The sequence below is a fragment of the Phycodurus eques genome, chromosome 6 (genome assembly GCF_024500275.1).
Source record: "Phycodurus eques isolate BA_2022a chromosome 6, UOR_Pequ_1.1, whole genome shotgun sequence".
NCBI classification, from domain to species: domain Eukaryota; kingdom Metazoa; phylum Chordata; class Actinopteri; order Syngnathiformes; family Syngnathidae; genus Phycodurus; species Phycodurus eques.
Genome location: NC_084530.1, coordinates 11923346 through 11947849, shown reverse-complemented (window position 1 = coordinate 11947849; position 24504 = coordinate 11923346). Strand labels below are relative to the sequence as shown.

General features: G+C 39.9%; 1 protein-coding gene across 2 annotated transcripts; it reads left to right on the top strand.

The window, feature by feature from the left end:
- pi4k2b (phosphatidylinositol 4-kinase type 2 beta) lies at nt 1-22164 on the top strand. Of its 2 annotated transcripts, none has more exons than XM_061679245.1 (11): nt 1-720; nt 7814-7965; nt 8377-8457; nt 8558-8677; nt 8787-8918; nt 9716-9869; nt 12864-12925; nt 13643-13745; nt 14999-15132; nt 15274-15333; nt 16906-17312. In XM_061679245.1, exons 1-11 carry the CDS (start codon nt 375-377, stop codon nt 17083-17085), a joined length of 1524 nt encoding a protein of 507 aa, XP_061535229.1. In that variant the 5' UTR covers nt 1-374; the 3' UTR covers nt 17086-17312. The 2 variants fall into 2 exon arrangements, with proteins under 2 accessions (XP_061535229.1, XP_061535230.1); XM_061679246.1 differs by lacking the exon at nt 16906-17312 and adding an exon at nt 19293-22164 and having other exon boundaries at nt 5-720.
- Nucleotides 22165-24504: the final 2340 nt, after the last annotated feature.

Here is a 24504-nt window from a genome sequence, read left to right as displayed (position 1 = left end):
CTATTTGGCTCTTCGTTGAATGACTGGCTGTACTATAATATGTCCGTCTTTTGTTTACAGATAAGTGCTGAACTGTTGTTGCGTTTACGTGAGCGTACGAGGGTTTTTTTGACTGATTGTGCATGAACGGTAACTGTACGGAAAGCATCTCGATTAACAAACAGCACGTGAAGGCAACTGTGGTAAACACTTTGTTGCGCATGCGTACTGTGTGAACCAGGAAGTAGGTGAGCGAAATAATCTGTTATGGAAAAGGGTATTTGGCGTTCATGTGCTCTTAAATTGACAATATTCTATTGAGAATGGATTCTTGACAATTTATACGGAGTGTAATATTCTATGAGTGGATTGTAAGAGGTAAGTAGTGCGCGACAATGATGTCCGAATGCGACGCGACAGAGACCGGCGAAGCCGCGTTGGACACCGAGACAACTTCGGTTTCTCCACCGGAGTCCAAGTTCTCCACCGTACGTCGTCCCATAGTGTTATTTGACAAGAGCACAGTGGGCTCGGGGCTTCAGGCTAACCCCGGTGTTGCCGTTCGAATTTCGGACTCGTGTGAAAGCGTCTTGACCGAGCTTGAGGCGGAAGGCTCCGGTGAAGACGCATTGCTGTTGCCGTGCTTTACTGGAAGCTCGTCCCCGCTGAGAAGTGCTCGAGACAAGGACTGGCGGAAGAGAGAGAGCTCGTCGTCGGATAAAGATACTTTAGCCTCGCCAGGTAACCACAGTGTCACAAGTGATGTTGGATATGAACGTAAATAGGTCCGGTATGTGTATTTATAGTTGCTTATGTATCCAGCAGAGTTTCGAGAGCTAATTGTGTGCCCTATACTTATCACCCTTTAAATAATAGCCACATAATTGGTAACCAGCTATCACTGCACTGATCTGAGCTTAGTGACATGGTGCATTATCCTGTAAGAGGTAGTCATAAGAAAATGGTACTCAGTTGACCCAGAGGGGTGTACGGCAAGCCGTTTGAACATTTATTCAATAACTTTGATACTTCGGTTATGTATCTCTACGCTCTTTGTCCTTCTCACTCGTAAGACAATTAAGTGCACAAGCAGTAGAACGACTGTCTTAATAGTTACGTTTCCACTACTGTAACTATGACATTTCTGCACACAAATAGAATGACAAGGGCGTGCTAGTACATCAACTACATGTTACCAGTGAGGCTAAACTGTGCACTAGTTGACATCTGTGCGCTACTAGCCCTACTACTAACATCCAGTGAAGCACCCGATGTGAATTAGCAGACTTATATATTGTGACAGGTAGTGCTAGTTTTCAACTAATACACTGTTTTGCCTTACTAATAACATGTAGTTGTTCTACGATCCATCCATCTTTGAAACTGCTTGATCTCATTAGGGTCATGGCGTGAGTACCTGGAGTTTATCCTACCTGACCGAACAAGAGGCGGCGTACACCCTGGACTTTTCGCCAGTCCATCGCAGGGTACCATCAATGTTCAAAGTCACTTAAATCACATTTCTTTCTCAATCTGCTGTTTTTTTCAAACATGTGAAGTGAAGATCATCTTGACCATGCTTGACAGCTAATCTGTAAGGAGTAGAGCTTTCAAACTGGAAGGTCACAGTTCAAGTCCTGCTGTGAACTAAACTGAAAATGAAAACTAATTGTTGGAGGGATGCTAGTCTACTTCTTGACTACTGTCAACGTGCTCTTGAGCAAAGGCACCCCTCCAGCCCCTCCAACCTGAGCTCAAGAGGTGCATCACTGTTTGTGTCTCCCCTTTCTCTCTGATCTCTCTTTTTGCATGCCTGCATGTGTGTGATCTGGTTCTCTGTGGTGTGCAACACAAAATGTATACAGCCGATATATACAGCTGATTGTAAATTTATTTTCCTCTGGATAGATTCTAATTTGTTAAAGAAATTAAAATGAAGATGTGAAAATTGGTATTTTCCTAAACTAGCAGGAGAACACGTGTGCCAAATGTGAATATTGATTTACAGATAATGATATCTATTAGCTTTATGTTAGGGCTGGATGATAATATGATCGAGATCGAAGATCGTGATGGATTTCCCTTCAATCTCAATTATCAACTGTTTGCGTATTTCCACGATCTAACACAGCGGGAATGTGCGTGACAAAACCCAATCAGAGTCGTCCTTTTCCTGCTCCGCTTCCGGTTGCCAGTTGTGGGAGTAAACAGAAAGCCACCTCGGCTGGCGAAATCAAAACTCCAGGTCTAACTGAGCCGCCGTCATACTGAACATTCCGCGTCCTCGGCAGTCACTCTTCCCTCATGCTCAGACCGGCGATGGAGGCGGGCGGCCAGTCTGTGAGTTTTCATGGCCACTTGTGTGGTGGCGTCTCCAAAGCAACGTGGAGCAATGCAATGCTATTAACTAGCCAATCTGCAAAGAATGTTGGCGCACTCAAAAACGGGCAACACAGTGTTTATTCATTTGAAGAAGTACCACAATCACCCAAGTGTTTATGTGGAAAGAACAGCCTGTCACTCACTGCACAACACATGTAGCATTAGCATTTAGCCACTGCTCGCGGTGAGGCCACCAGACGAAGCAACAGTCTATCATGTCATCATTATTCAGGTTGGGTAAAATGGCAAAAATAGTTGATCTGTATTACTATTAAAGTTTATGCATATTTGAAAGTAGCAATAATAGAATCAACAAGAACAATACCATCATAACTAGAGAATGATAATGTTTACAATCCAAGGTGTCTTCCTTATCCCAGAGGGGGCAGTTTGTTTATTTGGTATCTTGTACCTCCAAAAATACTCAGGACTTCAAACTAGTGCACTTGTTATATTTTTCTACATTCGTTGTGCCGTTGAGTAAAAAATTTTTTTCCTTATTTGCTTAGTATGCCAATATCATGTTGTGATTGTTTTAAATATTGGTCGCCCAGCCCTACTTTATGTCATCTTAAATCCAATGTTAAAAATTGACCAATCTGTGAGTACCAATGCACACTGCTGACATGTTTGCGTAGTACAATGTGTACTCAGTCGTGTCACTCACATGCTCTGATGCAATGTTCATGTTATCTCCAGTGTCCACTGATGATATGATATGATCAACTTTCAGCTGCTTACTTGAATACTTCATGGTCCTTCAGCTTGGTAGAAGATGTTTTCTAGTATTCTTTTTTTCTCTATTGATTCCATTTCAGATTTTTCGTGTAACACCAGTTCTGGTGATGCCACTTACTACATTCTTCATGTAATATATACCCTTCCATTTTGTCTTTTATTGTTCTGTCTCTCTCTGTGTTGGGATGTTATTCAAGCACAGTCTATTTGGGCTACAGACCTAGGCCACAGGTAAATGTGCTTATCTAGTAGGTCTTAACATCCTCTTGTCTTTGGACAGCTGTGTTCACAATATAAGATTACAGTCGATAACATCTGTTCTTTCATATGGTTCATTTTTATTCACAGCTTTCACAGTCTGTGGCAACGTGGTGCACATTTATCAAATTTGACTTTACCTACATAAAATGCATTTATTCTTATTTGGGACAAGTGCACTATTAGATCATTTTAGTTCAGACCAGCAGCACGTTGTGGCCGACTGGTTAGCACATCTGGCTCAACAGTTCTGAGGACTGGGTTTCAAATCCCGGCCCAGCCTGTGTGGAGTTTGCATGTTCTCCCCGTGCCTGCGTGGGTTTTCGCCGAGTGCTCCGGTTTCCTCCCACATCCCCAAAACATGCATTGTAGGTTGATTGAAGACTCTCAATTGCCCATAAGTGTGAATGTGAGTGCGAATGTGGTTGGTTGTTAATATGTGCCCTGTGATTGGCTGGCGACCAGTTCAGGGTGTACCCCGCCTCTCGCCCGAAGCTAGCCGGATAGGCTCCAGCACGCCCGTGACCCTAGTGAGGATTAGCCGTACAGAAAATGGATGGATAGTTCAGACCATGAGATGAACAGAAAACACCACAATATATAAATACGTCCATGCTTCCATGAATGTTGCCTTTTACATTTTTCTCCATACTTGTTTGAGTTTTGAGTTTATTTATTGCTGGTCCACGAGTTTCCATCGCCGGTTATGTGGTGGCGTCTCCAAAGCGACATGGAGCAATGCAATTAGCTGATGTGCAAGGTTCTTCGGCGCCCTCAAAAACAGGCAGCACTGTGTTTATTCATTTGAAGAAGTACCACCACCACCCAAGTGATTATGTGGAAAGCAAAAAATGTGAGCGCAGTCACTACAGCCTCTCACTCACTGCACAGCCCACGTAGCATTAGCAGTTTACCACTGCTAGCGGTGAGGCCACCAGGCGAAAGTCAATCGTGTCATCATTATTCAGGTGGGTAAAATGGCAAAACTAGTTAATCTGAATGACTATTAAAGATGATGCACATTTGAAAGTAGCAATAATAGAATCAACAATAACAATCGCTTCATAACTGGAGAATGATAATGTCTGCTCTCCAAGGTGTCTTCATTTTCACAGAGGGGACAGTTTGTTTATTTTGTATCTTGTACCTCCCAAAATACTCAGGACTTTAAACTAGTGCACTGTTGTTATATTTTTCTACATTCGTTGCACTGTTGAGTGAAAATAGTTTTTCCTTATTTGCTTAGTATGCCAATATCATGTTGGGGTTACTGTTTTAAATATTGACTGAAGAGTGTTATTAACATAAGGCGTTAATAAAATGTTGAACTACTCTTTACTCTTTATTTTTTTTGCCAGCTCACCCAGCCCTACTTAAATCATTCAAGCAGTTTATCAGCTTTACCATATGATTCAAGTGTATGCAAGAGTTAAATAAATAATTGATTATTCTCAAGGAAAGTTTCAAGCGCATCAGCATCAATAGAGTCCAAAACTTTACTTGCTGCAAAAAGTAAACTCACAGGACGGTAATTTAAAATTTTTGATTGCAGACCTTTTTTTGTGAACATGTAAATTTAAAATTTTTGATTGTAGACCTTTTTTGTGAAGAGGTACTACTTTGACAATTTTCCATAAACTAGGAATCATACCTGAATCCAGACTGAAGTGAAATATCATAAAAAGGGGTTTACATATAGAAGAAGGTAATTGAGACAGGAAAGCTTGTGGAAAATTGTCTGGACCTGAACTTTATGTGTGGTTTAATTTTGATATATTTTCTGCTATTGTATTTTTAGTGAAATAAATATAAGAAAGAAATGTGGATGGAACTGGCAGGTTCGTTAACATAACACTGTTATCCTACACAGAAACTGAAGAAAAATAGTCATTATCTTAACTTTTTCACAGTCATCAAACATGACTCACAAATGATATCCAGAATGTCAGACTTAGGAGAAAGTTGTGATTTCATAAAGTTCCAAAAAGTACGGAAATTCCTTGAGGTCAAGATTCGTTCCTCAACCAAACGAATGTCATCACGCTTCAGTTTGCGAGCCTCACGCAACGCTAATTGCCACTCATTCTTGTTTGCCTCTGTTGGGGATTTATGGTACTTTTTATAAAGTCTGAACTGTTTGCCATGAATCAATTTTGTAGCAGATCAACTGTACTTGGCGGCACGGAGGTCGACTGGTTAGAGCGTCAGCCTCACAGTTCTGAGGACCGGGGTTCAATCCCTGGCCCCGCCTGTGTGGAGTCTGCATGTTCTCCCCGTGCCTGTGTGGGTTATCTCCGGGCACTCCGGTTTCCTCCCACATCCCAAAAACATGCATGAGTTGGGGACTCTAAATTGCCCATAGGTGTGAATGTGAGTGCGAATGGTTGTTTGTTTGTATGTGCCCTGCGATTGGCTGGCAACCAGTTCAGGGTGTACCCCGCCTCCTGCCCGATGATAGCTGGGATAGGCTCCAGCACGCCCGTGACCCTAGTGAGGAGAAGTGGCTCAGAAAATGGATGGATTGATGGGTCAACTATACTTGCTATACAGGTATGTGCCAAGAAATTAGAATATGGAGGGAAAGTCCATTTATTTCAATCATTTGTTTCAACAAGTGAAACATGTATGTTATATTAGTCCACCACACACAAAGTGACATATTACAAATAGGATCAGAAATTAAGTTTTGTGTAATAATGTGAAATGACACAGGGAAAAAGTATTGAACACATGAAGAAAATAGGTGCAAAAAGGCATGGAAAGGAGGATGAGAAATGGCACAGCACATCACCCTAAAAACACCATACCAACAATGAAGTTCAGAGGTGGGAACATTATGGTGTGGGGCTGCTTTTCAGAAAAGCGTACTGGTAAACTTCACATTATTGAAGGAAAGATGAATGCGCAAATGTACCTATAGGGTACATTGCGCATAGGGTGCTGCCATCTACGTGGATGATGAAAATGAAACGTGGGTGGCCATTTCATCAACATAATGATCCAAAAGATACTGCCATGGAAACTCAATTGGTTTAAAAAATAAAATAAAATAAAGCTGCTATAATTGCCCAGCCAATCACCTGACTTGAATCCAATCGAAAATCTATGGAAAGAACTGAAACATGAAAGAAGCCCATGGAGCCTTCAAGATTTGTAGACTGCTTGTGTGGAGGAATGGGCCAAATCACACCAGAGCAATGCATGTGACTAGTTTCTCCATACAGGAGGCATTTTGAACCTGTCATTGCAAACAAAGGCTTTTCTACAAAGTATTAAATAAGTACCAGTTGGCGTGTTCAATATTTCCCCCCTGTGTCATTTCACATTATTACACACAACTTAATTTCTGAGCTTTGTTCTACTCTGCAATTGGCTGGTGACCAGTTCAGGATGTACCCCGCCTCTCGCCTGGAGATAGCTGGGATAGGCTCCAGCACGCCCGGGACCCTAGTGAGGATAAGCAGAGTGGAAGATGAATCAATGAATGACTGAATTTGTTCTACTTGCTTTGTATGTATGGGTTGCTTGGGTTGTTCTTAACATCTGGTGAAATTTTCATGTCAATAGCACCTTTGGAAATATATGTAGTGAGAAAAATGGGGACGTGTTAAATACTTATTTCAGTCTCTGTAGGTTTACTGCTTCCTGCAGTCACACCATGCATAGATTAAGATGTCCATGCACATGTGGCCTATCATGAGAAGAGTCGGCATAATTTTACCTTTTAGGTTAGTGGTTTATTATTGGAAGCACAAATATTGTAGTAGGGAAACAAAAATGGTGCATCCTTTTTAAAGTACTTTCCTTTTTGAATTTCACCCCCTTGAAGTGAATTTGCAACAAAGCTGTTGTTCTGTGAATAATGGCATCGATGTGTCCTTGCCTTTGAATTGTCCACCTCTTTCTCTCCGTGTGTTGGTACCCTCATCATTGACAGCCTTTCTGTCAGCTGACTGTTTAAGCCCCCATGTGGCAGAGTGCAGGGTAGGGGGAATGCAGTGTCCTATGTTTGGGCTCTCCTGAAATTAATAATTAACACTAAAAATCCATCCTGATATTAACAGACATGGATTTAGGTGCTTCAAATGTTTACATCTGCTGATCTGGCTAAGTTTCCCAAAGAGAACTATATTTTTTAATGTTGTTTTCTGTGTATGTATAAACAAATATGACAGTCTGGAGCCATGGTTGATCACCTTATGCTGTCAATTCTGATCCTTGCATGTTTTAATGACATTTGTGACTGTTCAGTCATTGATAATTGTGATTCGAAAATGTTAACATTTGATGAGATGCACAATGGTGTTAAAAATAGTTGTTTACATACACTTATTTCCATATTTCTGGCTTTGTAGAATGTTGCAGTGTCATCATGCTACCTTTGTTAAAAAAACAAAAACGACAAGATTATTATTTTCTGATATGAAAGTAAATACACATTTCTATTGATTCATAGGTGTCAACAGTGGGGACTTCAACCTTTTCCCAGATGATCCTGAGTTTGCAGATATTATGCAAAGGGCAGAACAAGCAATTGAGGGTGGGGTCTGTCCAGAGAGGATTTCTCAGGGCTCCAGTGGTAGTTACTTTGTCAAAGACCCAAAAGGGGTGAGTAAAGCATTTATTTGTGACATTAACAACATCAAAACAATATTGATATTTTTTGAAAGTGTTTTTTGGTAAATAAAGAACACGTCTCCACCCTCAATGAAAAGAGTATTAAATATGTTTTTGGCTCATTAATGGAGCAAAAGATTGTTGGATCAATAAGAGAGAGAGCCATCTTGCAGTATTTGTGCCGCATTTCCAAGTTAACGTCCTTGACAGGGAGAATGTATGGATCCAACTCTTGTTTGCATTATCTGTGGGACTCAATAATTGCTAATGTAACTTCACTTGACATTTAAGACTTTTGTCACCTTTTTAAATGGTGCACTGAGATGTACGCGCATGTGGTATTTGTTTGTTTTTTGTCCTGTGACAACTGGAAATCAACTTGAATCATTCTGTCTTCAACAGAAAGTCATCGGTGTTTTCAAACCAAAGTCAGAGGAACCCTATGGTCACCTGAATCCCAAATGGACCAAATATTTTCACAAAGTATTCATGTTGCATGTTTAGTCTTCTTATATAACCTCTGCAGTCATATTGTATGCAAGCAAATGCAGTGCATCATTACTGTGTGTATGTCTTTCTTTAGCTCTGCTGTCCATGTTGTTTTGGGCGAGGCTGCTTGTTGCCTAACCAGGGTTACCTCTCAGAGGCTGCTGCTTCGCTAGTTGATAGCAAACTTGGCCTGGGTGTGGTGCCAAAAACCAAGGTTAGTCTCTCAAAAGTGTATCTAGGTCCAGTATATAGTATTATTATTATTTTTTTTTTACCGGCTATGTCTGCTGCAAATGAACCGAGCGCTCGTCCTCTTCTATCAGGTGGTGTATTTGGCCAGTGAGACCTTTCATTACAGTGCCATCGACAGAGCCAAATCCAGAGGGAAGAAGTACGCTTTAGAGAAAGTGCCCAAAGTGGGACGACGCTTCCACAGAGTGGGCCTGCCACCGAAGGTAACACCATCACCTCAATTTACTGCAGTGGTTGTCAAACTTCTTTTGAAACCTGCCCTTTTTTGGATCTGAAACTTTGATTTTCAGATCCGATAGTATCTGTTATCAGGATTACGTACTGTGCTGTACATCTATGCTCCCTAGCGAGTGCTTGAGTGCAGTCCTGCCCCAAGGCCAAAAATATTAACCAATGTTAAAAGATCTGCTCTTCTTTGCATGCCTATATATTGTTATTGCGTTGAGTCTGTGTCATCATTAAATATATATTTTCTTAGGGATACACGATAACTCTCCGACCGATAACTATCAGCGAGAGAAAAAAAGAAAAAAAATACACCCCTCTCATTCCCACAACATTCTCAGACAATTAGCTTTGTCCAGTTGCACTCAAACTTATCTTGGGAATGGCACAGCACTTTTGGGGCACTTTTGCCGCTCTGAGGGCACTTATGGCTGCTCCGAGGGCACTTTTTGTCGCACATATTGGGGCACATTGCGTAAAAAGGGGAGCACGTGTACTCTAGCCCCCACAGTTCTGCCGCCTCTGATTACAAATAAATCAAAATAAAGAAATATACAAATACAAACCCTTTCAACATTATTCTCTTGGTTTAGGTTACCTTTTGGGCTCAACTGTTGCATTGGATTACATTTGCTTGTGCAAACAATGCTGTCAGGAAGTAAGATGAGGAAGTTAGCTGACATTTCTTTCATTTGATGGCATAATTGCACACAGTTAAAATGCAAATGCTGAGGGACGGTGATGTAATCCTTGGTGCTTTTGTATCTTTTTTCAGGTGGGCTCATTTCAACTGTTCGTGGAGGGTTATCGTGAGGCTGACCATTGGCTGAGACACTTTGAGGCAGAGCCTCTGCCAGAGAACATCAGAAAGCAGCTACAATCACAATTTGAGCGGCTGGTGGTGCTGGATTATGTAATCCGAAACACAGGTGAGTATGGTTAGTTCCTGCTGAGGTGTGTTGGTTAACTAGGGCGCAACATTACACCGCAATGGTGGACTGTAAAATATTTTTTCCGAATCTCTCTCTCTCTCTCTCTCTCTCTCTATCTCTATCTCTCTGTGTATCTCTGTCAAGGGAGAGAGTAGATATCTGCTATTCTATGCTTTTGATATACTGTTTATATTATTACATTTGGTCTTAAATTGGTACTGCAGATAATGTTATGGTCCTCCGTATGGATCTCCCGATCTGATCACGGATTAGCTGATTGGGATCGGGTGAAAAAGATCGGTTTTATTCATTTTCTGACATTTTAAATTTCACAAAGTGACAAAATAATCCAAAAGTACTAAGAGCTTGCCAAATGGAACAGTAATAACTTTTTATATTAAACAATGTAACTTGTCAGGGTATTGTCGCGGTATAAGTGACTGAAAGAGACACAGACTGTGACACTCCCTAAGCGTGCTTTAATGACACACCATTTAATGGTGGAGTTTACTGTTGAACTAAACACGCAACAAAAATAATTACACACATTGTATATTCAAATACAAGACTCACATTATTGTTTTAGTAATTGCCATTTTAATGCTAACAGCCAATAGAAACGCCCCATTGATGGGCTAACTAGAATTAGGATTAGATCCCTGGTGGGATTTGCCTTCAAATAACAAATATTTACACACAAACTATATAGTAACACATACAGACAGGTAATATAGCAATCCTCATAGCCATATATTCTTCCAAATATGTGAGAAATGTTTTAAATTGTTTTTGGCACGCACAGAAGGAATATACAGTCATTTCACCCCTGACTGTCTGACATGAAATCAGACTGAAATTTTCCTGTTTTAGGTCAATTAGGAGGACCAGAATTAATCTCTCTCTCTCTCTTGACATATGTGTGTATTATATATATATATATATATATATATATATATATATATATATATAATAAAATAAACACGCAACAATTTCCCTCAAATATTGTTAAAAAATCTGTCTAAATCTGTGTGAGTGAGCGTTTCTACTTTGTTGAGATAATCCATCCCACCTCACAGGTGTGGCATATCAAGATGCTGATCAGACAGCATGATTATTGCACAGGTTTGCCTTAGGCTGGCCACAATATTAAGGCCACAAAAGAAAAATGCTCACTAACACAGATTCAGACAGATTTGTGAACAATATTTGAGGGAAATTGCCTTTTGTGTATGTAGAAAAGGTTTTAGTTCATGGAGTCCAGCTCACGAAAAATGGGAGCAAAAACAAAAGTGTTTATATTTTTGTTCAGTGTATATCAAAAGATGAGACAAATGTTCAGAATTCCAGCTTTTATTTCATGGTATTTACATTTAGTTGTATTGAACAGCTCAGGACAGAGCACATTTCGTTTGAACCCACCCACTTTTCAGGTGAGCAAAATTATTGGAACATGTGACTGATGGGTGTTTCTAGTTGCTCAGGTGTTGCCTTTTAGATTGATTGCTTAAACATTAGATAGTGCTTGTTTTTGGCTTTGGGGCTCACCTGTGAAAACTGCATTTGCTGTTAAGCAAACATGAAGACCAGAGAGATGCCTATGGCAGAAAAGCAAAGCATTTTGAAGCTGAGAGAAGAGGGAAAATCAATGAGAGCTATTACACAAACATTGGGCATCGCCAATACAACAATTTGGAATGTCCTGAAAAAGAAAGAAACTATCAGTGTACTGAACAACGGACATCAAACAGGTCGGCCAAGGGTATCAACAGCAGTTGATGATAGAAACATTGTGAGAGCTGTGAAGAAACACCCGAAGACAACAGTCAGTGTCATCACTGTCTACCTCCATAGGACAGGGGTGAAGGTATCACAATCCACTGTTCAAAGAACTCTTTGAGAGAAGAAATATACAGCCAATACCACAGGATGCAAACCACTCATCAACAAAAAGAATTGGAAAGCCAAATTGGCTTATGCAAAGAAGTGCAAAAATGAGCCACAAAAGTTTTGGAGCAAAGTTTGATGGACCGATGAGACCAATATTAACCTCTACCAAAGTGATGGAAAGGCCAAAGTATGGAGAAAGAAAGGATCTGCTTGTGATCCAAAACACACAAGCTCATCTGTGAAGCATGGTGGAGGTAATGCATGGCTGCTTCTGCAACGGGCTCATTAGTCTTTATTGATGATGTAACTCATGATGGTAGTAACAGAATGAATTCTGATGTTTACAAAACCAAAACCACCTGGCAATTTACAGAAAACTGCATCCAAACTAATCGGGAGACGCTTCATCATGCAACAACGCAATGACCCAAAACATACTTGCAACACAACAAAGGACTTGATCAGTGGGAAAAAGTGGAATGTGTTAGACTGGCCAGGTCAATCACCAGACCTTAACCCAATAGAGCATGCATTTTACCTCCTGAAGAGGAAACTGAATAGAAAACCCCTCTGAAATAGGCTGCAGTAAAGGCCTGGAAAATAATTTCAAATGAATAATGCAACAGTCTGGTGAAGTCAATGGGTCGCAGGCTTGATGCAGTTATGCCACCAAATATAAAATGTTATTCATTTTAAGTTAATTAAATAATGTCTGTTCCAATACTTTTGCTCACTTAAAAAGTGAGTGGCTTTAAACAAAAGATTCTCTGTCCTGAATTGTTTAACACATCTAGATGTAAATACCATGAAATAAAAGCTAGAATTCTGAACTTTTGTCTCACATTCATCTTTTGATCTGAAACCCAAATGTCTTCAGTATACAACAAAAACAAAGGAATTGACCTTGTGGTTCCAATAATTTTGGAGGGGACTGCGTGCGTGTGCTTGTGTGTGCGTGTCGAATCGAGAGACTATCGGCAGATACTCGCCCTCGGGTGCAAAAAAATGTGATCGAGACATCCCTACTCCTCTGCATTTTTCATGACCTACAGTCTTTATTCTCTGTTCACTAAACACGCCTCACTGAAATTCACTCCTTGTCAGATAGAGGAAACGACAACTGGTTGATCAAATATGAGAAGCCAGGCGAGAGTGAGGCATCAAAGGTGAGTCTAATCATATAGCTAATGGCCTTTGAACTTGTCCATGCTAGTAATATAATAGTGTTGGAATTAAATGTCTCTAGAACTCTTTACAGAAGGTGCATTTTTACTTCTTGTTATTGTTCTACCGATTTAGACAAACAAATTGGGTTTGATGTAGTTGCTCTCTTTGCTGGCTACTGACAACTATTTAAATTCCATGTGCCTCCCACTACAAAAATAACCTCTTTGATGGAATAAATTTGACATCCATCCAGTTTCTTTAGCGTTTGTCCTCATTAGCTTTGTGGGTGAGCTGACTTTGGGCAAGAGGCAGGGTACAGCCTGCACTGGTCACCAGCCAATTGCAGGACACATATAGACAAACAACCATTCATGCTCTCATTTACATCTTCTATCAACCTAACATGCATGTTTTAAGAATGTGGGAGAAATTTTACATGGTCGGCAACATTTCTTAATTATCGTTATTCAATAAAGTGAACTGTATGTCCATCCTTATTGTAAATGACAAACGACAAAAACAGACAAATTCTTGGAAAACACCAGAGTCCTGTGAATGCCAGTTGCCATGTGAACCATCAGTCATTACTATCCACGTATCTATTAACAAGTACACAGCTGTCATCTGTCTGGGCAGTTAATCCGGGCTTTTGGACAGCGATCAATAAGTGATGGTGGCACCAGTCATTATTTATTGAGTGTCTCCCCTTACTGCAGGATACAGAATGGACAAAGAACAGTTCAGAGCCTTGCATCAAGATTGCAGCCATTGACAACGGCCTGGCCTTTCCCTTCAAACACCCTGATGAATGGAGAGCCTGTAAGTTGGAGCTTTTTAATACAACCCCAATTCCAATGAAGTTGGGACGTTGTGTTAAAACAGAATACAATGATTTGCAAATAATGTTCAACCTATATTTAATTGAATACACTACAAAGACAATATATGTAATGTTCAAACTGATAAACTTTATTGTTTTTAGCACAAATCATTAACTTAGAATTTTATGGCTGCAACACGTTCCAAAAAAGCTGGGACTATATATATATATATATATATATATATATATATATATATATATATATATATATATATATATATATATATATGTGTGTGTGTGTATATATATATATGTGTGTGTGTATATATATATATATATATATATATATATATATATATATATATATATATATATGTGTGTGTGTGTGTGTATATATGAATATATATCTATGTATATATGTATATATATATGAATATATATATATATATATATGTGTATATATATATATGTATATATGAATATATATATATATATGTATATATATATATATATATATATATATATATATATATATGTATATATGAATATATATATATATATATGTATATATATATATATATATATATATATATATATATATATGTGTATATATATATATATATATATATATATATATATATATGTATATGTATGTATGTGTGTATGTCTATATATGTGTGTGTATGTGTATGTGTATGTATATATATATATATATATATATATGTGTATATATATTTTATTGTGGCCAGCCTAATCAGCATCTCTATATGCCACACCTGTGAGGAGAAATGCCCACTAACACAGATTTAGACAGATTTGTGAGCAATATTTGAAGGAAATGGCCTTTTGTGTATGTAGAAAAAGTTTTAGGTCTTGGAGTTCAGCTCACGAAAAATGGGAGCAAAAACAAAAGTGTTGCGTTTATATTTTTGTTAAGTGTGTGTGTGTGTGTCTGTATATGTGTGTGTGTGTGTGTGTGTCATCATATATATATATATATATATATATATATATATATATATATATATATATGATGATGATGATGGAATCGCTAAATTCTCATCAATTCCCATCCCTAATTATGCTCATCGTTTAAATGTTTTAATTAATCTGATCATCCCTACTGCGTCAGTTTCGTTTGGTGGTCTATTAGATGTGTTATCACTGTCTCAAAATGTACACACTTGAAATATATCTATGCTATTTATTTGGACCAATTGTCATGTGTTTATGACTGCTGTTCTCTATTCAGACCCCTTTCACTGGGCGTGGCTCCCCCAGGCCAAGGTGGCTTTCTCCCAGGAGACCAGAGAACTGGTGTTGTCCCGCCTCTCTGATATGAACTTTGTGCAGGACCTCAGTGAGGACCTTTATGAGATGTTCATGGTATGCAGCAAATCCACACCTTTCACAATTTCTCTTTTTTTATTTTCAAGTTTAACAAAAATAGAACAGCAGAGAGGTGCTAGAGTATGTGAATGCCAATGTAGGGCAGCAGCTAACATGAGTGGATTTCTCCCTCATCAGGCAGACAAAGGCTTTGACAAGACCATGTTTGAGAAACAGATGTCGGTCATGAGGGGCCAGGTAAGTTTCCTGTTTTCTCTCTTTTGCCTTTAGTCTGCCTCACTCCTCTATTTTATTGCCATCTGTCCGTCTGCTTTATTTTGGGCAATGTCTCATCATGACCCATTTATTTCAACTTAATATCTCTACTCTACCAGGCTCAATTAACAATCTCAATCTTTCCAGTTAATATATTCTTGAATTAATTGTATTTACTTGTAATTTTGATTTACTTGATTGTTTAAATCAGACAGTCAAACAAATTTTCATAGAGGGCCACATCATATTTATAGTTACCCTGAGAGTTTCATCCTGATTGTCATATACTGTAAATGCAAAATCACTTCATCTTATTATTATGTACATACAAATGGCCCTGCATTTAATTGTTAGTATATACAAAACCCCATTCCATTGAAGTTGCGATGTTTTTAAAGCCTAAATAAAAACAACACAATGATTTGCAAATCCTTTTCAACCTATATTCAATTGAATACACTACAAAGACAAGCTATTTAATGTTCACACTGAAGAACATTGTTTTTTTTTTGTGTGTGCAAATATTCTTTCATTTGGAATTTGGTGCCTGCAACACATTCTTAAAAAGCTGGGACAGGGGCAACAAAAGACTGGGAAAGTTGAGGAATGCTAAAAAAAACACCAGTTTGAAACATTCCCTTAGGTGAAAGGGTTAATGGGAAACAGTTGATTGTTGTGATTGGGTGTAAAAGGAGCATCCCCGAAAGGCTAATTTGTTCACAAGCAAGGATGGGGTGAGTTCAACACTTTGCGAACAAATCCATGAGCAAACTTACCAAACTCATCTTACCGTCGTTGTTGGTGACATAATGTCACAACCGAAGACGGTACCTGACGACAACGGGATAGTAGGAGGAAGCCCAGGTAGTTAGTCGACACTGCCCCATTCACTCGTATCAAGTTACCCACAAAACCATGTTGTCTCTGGTGAAAGTACAAAACTGTCCGTCCAAAATGCGCACTGCACAGTCGGCTGGTGGTGTTGATTTTCAGCTCGCCATCTGCGTGTCTTTAAATAATCCACTTAATTTGATTCACTACTGGGACACAAAGAAATGACATGACAGGCCGAGTCTGGCCTTGAGTTTGGCACATGAAGTTTAAATAATCACTTTGCATCGCTGACGCATTGCAGCACATTCAGGATCAGTTTTCGGCATGGTTTCAGTTCGGGGTGGGGAAAAATATCGATTCAGCTATGCATTGTAATTCTTCAGACTGCAATTCAATATCGATTCAGCAAATCTGCTGAATTGATTCACCCCCCACCCACTGCGAGGTGCTGTGCGTGTGGTCCACGTTGTATAGACTGAAGTCAATCACAATGGCTACTCCAGCAAACAGCGGCTGCAGCAGCACCAGTGTGAAGCGAGCGACTTCTACTTTTAAATCTGACTTCTGGGGTCATTTTGAATTCCCCTCTAAATCCGAAACACTGAAATGGACAAAAGACACTCCAACCACGATACGCAATTCCAACTGACCCCTATGTACGTAACAATGACTTCTCATTTCATTTCTAACGAGTGGGAATTTGTATCAAATGTTCTACAGACGAGAGGCCCCTACACAGAAGCCACACAGGGAGGAACCAATATAGCCAACCTGTTGACAGACGCAAAATATGGGGAAGAAAGTACCAGTACTGGCTTGTCTCACAGTGCCGCAAACATGCTACTTAATTCGGTATTACTTAAATACCCTGCAAATAACAATAGTAATCCTCATAAGTAAATCACGTTTTAACTTCTATACGCAATATGAACAAAGAAGTTATTGCATTTTTAATTACAATTTCTAAGAGGACATCATTTACGTTTACATGCACTTTACCTTTTCAGTGTTTATGCACAACTGTAATATTTTTTACTTTTGTACTATAGAAATGCCTGATGTGCAAGCTTTTATTTTCAGATGTTTTTCTACTTAAAAAATGTGATGTGACATACTACATATTTTTACATGGCATAAAAAAATAAATATTTCAAAATTGTCAAAATTTACTCTTATTTTTGTATTTTTACTTCTTACTGAATCAATATCAGAACATTTAAATCAATATCGAATCGTATCAAATTGCTACGCGAAAGAATCAAATCAAATCGCAACCTAATAATCAAAATCAAGTTTCTTAACAATGACTCGCCCTATTTTCAGCTAGTTGGCAAATTTAGCTGTGTCCCGTGCATACAGAATTTCAGCAGTATTGTTACTAATTAGAATAACAGTGGTCTGGGGCCTCATGTACAAAAGGTGCGTACGCACAAAAACGTGGCGTCCGTTCTTTTTCACGGCGAAATTCAGATGTATCAAGAGTGACATGACCGTGGAAATATGCGGTGCCTCACGCCAACTTCATGGCTGGCGTACGCACGTTTCTACAGCTTTTGGTGTTTTGGCGACACTTAGAGGTGATGCTGGGAAACTGTTCTCATAAATCTGCACACCAGAGACACATTAATAATTAGCACTGATGAACAATTCATGCCCGGCAACATTTGATTTCAACAATGCAATGGAGGCAATGACTGAGAATTCATTTGTTAACCAGTGTATTTAATGAACCACTGATGTTTGTGAGGACACCTATTAATTGATCAAGGTGATCATTTATGCCGCCTATTGCCCTCACAATCGCTTCGTGACTCCAGCACATGCACTGAAAAAAGAGTCCTTTGAATTTACTTCATTTGAACATGTACATCGGTTGCACATGATTAAAATGTGTTTAAATTGAAATAATTTACCCCTCTTCTCCTAAAAAAAAAAAACGTTTTTTTTTTGTCAGTGTGCATGTCCTCTCCGGTGTATTAAAATAATAAATTGAGTAATCAAAAAGGAGTCAAAGTTTTTGATAACCTCTTTGATATGCTGATGTGCTTCTATTTGAATTCATTAGATTTAGTTTGTATGTCCCCTGCGATCGGCTGGCAACCAGTTCAGGGTGTACCCCGCCTCCTGCCCGATGATAGCTGGGATAGGCTCCAGCACTCCCGCGACCCTTGTGAGGATAAGCGGCTCAGAAAATGGATGGAGGGATGGATTGATATTACAAATACCACACATACAACATTTACACATGAACCTTTATCTTACAGGGCTGAGTGTAGGTTACTGTATGAACACATTTGTTATGAGTTCTAAAAATACATGGTATTAACCTTGTGGGGTTATCATAGCCACGTCCCCCCATCACCCCTGAAAGAGCAGCGTCACCCACGATCACAGCGATTCTCTCCTCGAACGGGGTGAGGCCCTGCGCGGCGGTTCTTCCGCCTTTTTTTGGCCACACTTTGACGGTGGGCAGCTGTCCTCCGCTTCACATCCACCTTAATGTCTGACCACTTCTTTTTTTAGTTCAGCGTGTGCGCGCTATTCTGTCTCCACAGCATTGACAGCCGCACACGCGCTGTCCCATTCACTCCTCTTTCACGTGTTGTTAACGCCGTAGGACAGCGTGCCAAAGAGGATTTTCTTGTGTGCCTCCACTTCATTTAGCAACTTCACATTCAGAAATATTATTTATCTTCATTACCTTGCTCATTTTCCTTTTTTTCTATTCATGTAGAGATCGCCTTCTTAGGTGCAGGGTTCATTTAAATATGATTTGCATATTCAAATGTAGGCGTGGACAGGGAGGAGTTGGCTACTCCAACATGTGCGCTCATTTCCACCTTGATCGTACGAAGGAAATGTGCTTGGATTCATGAGTGCGCAGTTTCATACATCTGAATATTTTTGTGCGTACGGCGTTTTCTGGATTTGAGCGTACGCCATGTTTTAGGAGGAAATTAACGCAAGTCTTTGTACATGAGGCCCCTGGTGATTTTATTTAAAATGCAATGCAGTTTTTTTTGGCAAAAACTGAAATTCAGCCACCATAAAGTGTTGTCTGATAATGATTTCAAAATCATAATCAAGATGAATCCTACTTGCACCAGGTGTTGAATCTCACCCAGGCACTTAAGGATGGGAAGAGCCCTCTACAGTTGGTGCAGATGCCCCGCGTGGTGGTGGAGCGCAGCCGGTCTGGTGGCCAGGGCCGTGTGGTCACCCTGGGCAACGCCTTCACTCAGACTTTCCACTGCAAGAGACCATTTTTCTCCTCTTGGTAGAGAGGGAACATCAGCTGCTTTTGTTTTTTTGTTTTGAAGGCAGAAAGTGGGAAAGCAGGGATTCTTCCTGTAAGTTGTTGATATTTAACCGAGTGAGGGAATGTTTTGAAAGAGAAGTAGGGTTTAGAATGTTTTTTTTCCCTAAAGCTTGTTCCTATCTTAAGTGATGGCAGTGTATGATCAAAATATGACAGCTGGAGAGGATGGCATTCAGTCAGTATCTCTCAAGACAGATTGGGGTTATATTGGGTTGTCATGGTTACTTGATTGGATAATTCACGTAAATGGGGTTTATTGTTAATACACGTTTTTTTTTTTCTTTTTGTACAATTTTTGCATTCATTCACAATTATACACTATTCACGGGTTCTATACCAGTGGTTCAGATGACTACAAATAACAGGTACAACACATCTGTGGTCCACTGTTGTTTGACATTCGAATGAAATATTGCTCCATAAAGTGTATTTCGAGAAGAAAATCCAAAGTCACTTGGCATTGTAGGGTACTCACTGAAATATGAGAGTTGTATGATTATTTCCACTAAAGTTGATAAACCCAGTGTTCCTTTCCAAAATTTGTTGAACAAACACCAACCCAGTGTCTTCAACCATTAGCGCTACTGCCAAACCCTTGTCTGCAGGAGGACTTTTGTTTAAGCTTGAATTTAAGACTCGTCGGAAGAGGAGGAGGACCTACAATAACTATATTGCTTGAATGTAATGTTTACTGTTTATGCTCTTGTTCCAAAACATTTCACAGGGTGTGAATGTGGTCAAAAACAATCTCATAACACTGAATGTATTTGTTCTTTGATGTATATTTACATCACGGCATGGAGAATGGCACCCCTGTCACCCCTCTTTGTGACTTAATATTTAAAGAAGAAAGTCTGTGCCATGGATTTTTTTCTTATGTATGCATCTTGACATTTGTATTCCAGTATAATGAATGTATAAGCAGAGTTGTATATTTAACATCATAAGATTTGGAACATTTAATTTTGGAATTTTGTGGCTGTTTTTTTAATCTTTGCCTCATCCTTGTCAAAAAGAAAAACATGAAGACTCCTTTACTGTTCTACAAGGGGAATTAAATGTACACTCAAGTGAGACTGCTCTATGCCCTCACAAAGGGGGTCATTAGAAGCAGGACAAGAAATGGATTGTCTTTACAATGTGACCTCAATAAGCAGCAGTCGCCATCTTTTGGGTACCCGCTTTTGATGAGCGAAATATACTTTTGCCATTAACTCCTACAGTGCCTTCAACTCAGTATATTGTTTATCTATTTTCATTTTGTAACTCTGTTTTTCATATATGTTTAAGTTAATATAAATTTGCTAACCCTTATAACCTCAATTTAAATCCGCATAACCGTCTAGATGTTTTTAGACTGGCATATTCGGTTTAACATTTTTTCCAGTTTGATTAATAATTCACTTTATAACAAATTAATAAAACAGAAATAATACTGAAAGTATATGATTATTATATAATACTGACATATTTAAACTTTGAGTTCAATGTGTTCTTAGGCATTTATAAAGGTGAATATAAATTATTATTATTAGGCCTAGTAGGATATTTTATCTCGGCAATATCATAATTGAAGTTGATGGTTTTATGATTACTGAACACTAGGTGGTGCCTCGGATCAAACATGAGATGGATCAATTATTTTCAAATTGAGTCTTCATATAGCCACAGCAAGTGTATGTGAACATGGGATTTTGAAAATTCATGTTTGATCTGCCTGGTAAAATCTATAGCAGCCTTGTAAAATTTATTTTTATGTGGGGACACGGATTTAAAAATGCTAAATAATTTGTCCATCCATGTCCATGTTTCTAAACTTTTATGTATTCAAACACAATTTATTTTTATCCATTAATGTAATTAATAAATTAAAATTCACAAATAAAATCAAGAGCAGAGTGCAAACTGAAATGTTAGATGCGTATTCTGACTGACTCTTAGGCCTGTCGCCGCCCTCCTGTCAACCACGCCAGTGGTTACTGATTCTGCGTGGGTGGTGATAGCGAGCCTGCAGACCTTTATGCTTTTGAACTCACTTTAATTATTGTCAGTGCGTCCCAGCATCTTCAACATGAATCTGCAGCTACTTTTACTTCCAGCATTCTTTCTCTGTGCCGTCGACCTCACCAGAGCAGTAGACCGTGACAGCTGCCTCCCCCCCTGTCCGAGGCCCAGTTGTGCCGCCTGATGCGTCCTGGTCAGATGCAACTGCTGCATAGTTTGCACACCTGGAGAGGGCGAGGGAGACCCCTGCAGCTGCGACCCACCGGTGCCCTGCAGGGACGGCATGGTGTGCACGCAACGAGGCTCCAAGGGGGTCTGCCGATGTAAGGCGGTACATTGAGTGTGTGGAAGCGACTGGAAAACGTATGGGAATGTTTGCAAGATGAGAGCAGCCAACCGCAAAAAAAAACCTGGGAAACCTGCAGTTCGACAAGTGCACAAACAACCGTGTGCCCCTTCAAGTACAGGTGCTATAGCAGCAAGCCGTTTGAGTTTTATTAGTTATCCCACGAGTGCACTGAATTGTTCATGCACTAGTACACTCTTGAAGACATTCAGCCCGCAGTAGAACGAACGGGGCGCACTAGTACTGAAGTCTCCCCCTCCACTACTGTGTAACATTTTTGTGCACTATAGAGCACGTGAGAGAAAATTGCATAGTTGACATTTGTGTGCTAGTACTCCTAGTGAATCATTGTTATCGAGGAGAATTGTATAATGCCAGTAGTAGTACTAATAGCACACAGTTGTCAGAGTCACAGTTTTATCTCACTATAGCCTAACATGTAGTTGCTCTATATTGTGCTTAGTAGTTCTACTAGTGTGCACAAATGGTGGAAGCAGCAGTGAAAAAACAACAACAAAAAACGTCACTATAGACAATGGGAGGAAAACAAGTATGTGAACCCCTTAGAATTTCTTAAATTTCTGCATAAAATGTGGTCATCACAAAAATAAAAATAAATCAGTTTAAGGTAATACCACACAATTACATGTTTTCATATTTTTATTGAAAATAGCATAAGCATTCACAGGATAGGAAGAAAAAAGTTAGGGAACCTCAAGGCTATATGGATTCTCCAAGTGTTAATCAGAGTCAGGTGTGAGCCAACTTGGAGTCCAATCAATGGGACAAAATTGGAGGTGTGGCTTAAAGCTGTTCTGTCTACTAAAGAACACACACCAGATTAAAATTGTCTCCTGTCAAAAAGCATTGCCAGATCTGTACCATGCCTCTTTCAAAAGAGCTCTCAGGAGACCTACTATTAAGAGTTCTTGTATTAAACTGGAAAAGGTTTCAAAAGTATCTCTAAAAGTCTTGATGTTAATCAGACCACAGTTAGACAAATTGTCTATACACTGGGAAAGTTCAGCAGTGTTGCTTTTCTTCCAAAGGGTGGCCATCCTCTAAAGATGATTGCAAGAGCACAGTGTAGAATACTGAATGAGGTGAAAAAGAAGCCTAAAATCCAGCTCAACTGGATTTACAGATATCACTAGCACATGCCAACATCTCTGTTGGCAAAACTACCATATGTAAAACATTAAGCAAGAATGGGGTTCATTGAGAACACCTAGGGCTCTATATTCGTAGCCTGCACAACGTGCACCGAAGCACAAACGGTGGCACATCCCTATTCAGAATCAGAATCATCTTTATTTGTCAAGTATGTCCAAAAAACACACAATGAAGTTGTCTCCGGTAGTTGGAGACGCTCTAGTACGACAACAGGCAATCAATTGACAGAGAACACCTTTGAGACATAAAGACGTTGACAAAAACAGTCACTGAGCAATGAAAGGTCGCTAGTTATCTGGTAATGCCGGTACACTTTTTTTTTTGACAATTGTGCAAAGGGCGCAGAGACTTCAAGGAATGTATGCAGTTTAAAGTGACTAGTAGTGCGATAATCTGGGACAATGTTGATTGTGCAAATGTTGCAGATACTCCTCAGTCAGTGTACAAATGGGGCGGATGCTACTCTGGGATGAGTGGCCAGTATTGGTCAACATCAGACATGCAAATAGTGCAGCGTGGCGAGACTACTACAGTGAGTGCACAAGTAATATATAATTGGCCCAACAGAAATGTGACAACAAACTCAAGTCAAAAAATTGCCAGCATGTTGTAATGGAATTGTAGGTTAGGTGTTTAAGAAGTTGATTGCAAGAGGGAAGAAGCTGTTGGAATATCTGCTAGTTCTAGTTTGCATTGATCGGTAGCGCCTACCTGAGGGAAGGAGCAGGAAGAGCCGTTGACCGGGATGTGGAGGGTCAGAGAGGATTTTGCACGCTCTTGTCTTAGTTCTGGCAGCGTGCAAGTCCTCAAGGATGGGTAGGGGGGAACCGACAATCTTTTCAGCAGTTTTGATTGTCCGTTGCAGTCGGAGCTTGTCCTTTTTTGTAGCAGCACCAAACCAGACTATGATGGAAGAACACAGGACAGATTCGATGACCGCTGTGTAGGACTGCCTCAGCAGCTCCTGTGGCAGGCCGTGCCTGTCGATATGCAGACTCGTCACCAGGCCGATGACAGTGGTGTCATCTGCAAACTTCAGTAGTTTGACAGCCGGGTGCGTTGATGTGCAGTCGTTCGTGTAGAGAGAGAAGAGCAGCGGAGAGAGGACACAACCTTGGGGCGCCCCAGTGCTGATGCTGCGTGTGGATGAGGTGGTCTCTCCCAGCCTCACCTGCTGTGTCCTGCCCGTCAGGAAGCTGTAAATCCACTGACATATGGCAGGCGAGACGCTGAGCTGGAGAAGCTTGGGAGGAAAGGAGTTCAGGGATGATGGTGCTGAACGCTGAGATGAAGTCCACGAACAGGATCCTCGCGTGGGTCCCTGCACAGTCGAGGTGTTCTAGGATGAAGGCAAACTGCAGGGGGTCCAGCAGGGGACCTGTGACGCTCTTGAGGTGGTCCAGCACGAGATATTCAAAGGACTTCATGACCACAGATGTCAAGGTGACAGGCCTGTTGTCATTTAGACCCGAGATTG

Excerpts from the sequence above, each read along its gene's own strand:
- pi4k2b (XM_061679245.1), top strand. The coding sequence starts at position 375 with ATGATGTCCGAATGCGACGCGACAGAGACCGGCGAAGCCGCGTTGGAC. Across the intron at positions 8,919-9,715 it reads GAGTGGGCCTGCCACCGAAG|GTGGGCTCATTTCAACTGTT; the intron begins GTAACACCATCA and ends ATCTTTTTTCAG. Across the intron at positions 12,926-13,642 it reads GCGAGAGTGAGGCATCAAAG|GATACAGAATGGACAAAGAA; the intron begins GTGAGTCTAATC and ends CCCTTACTGCAG.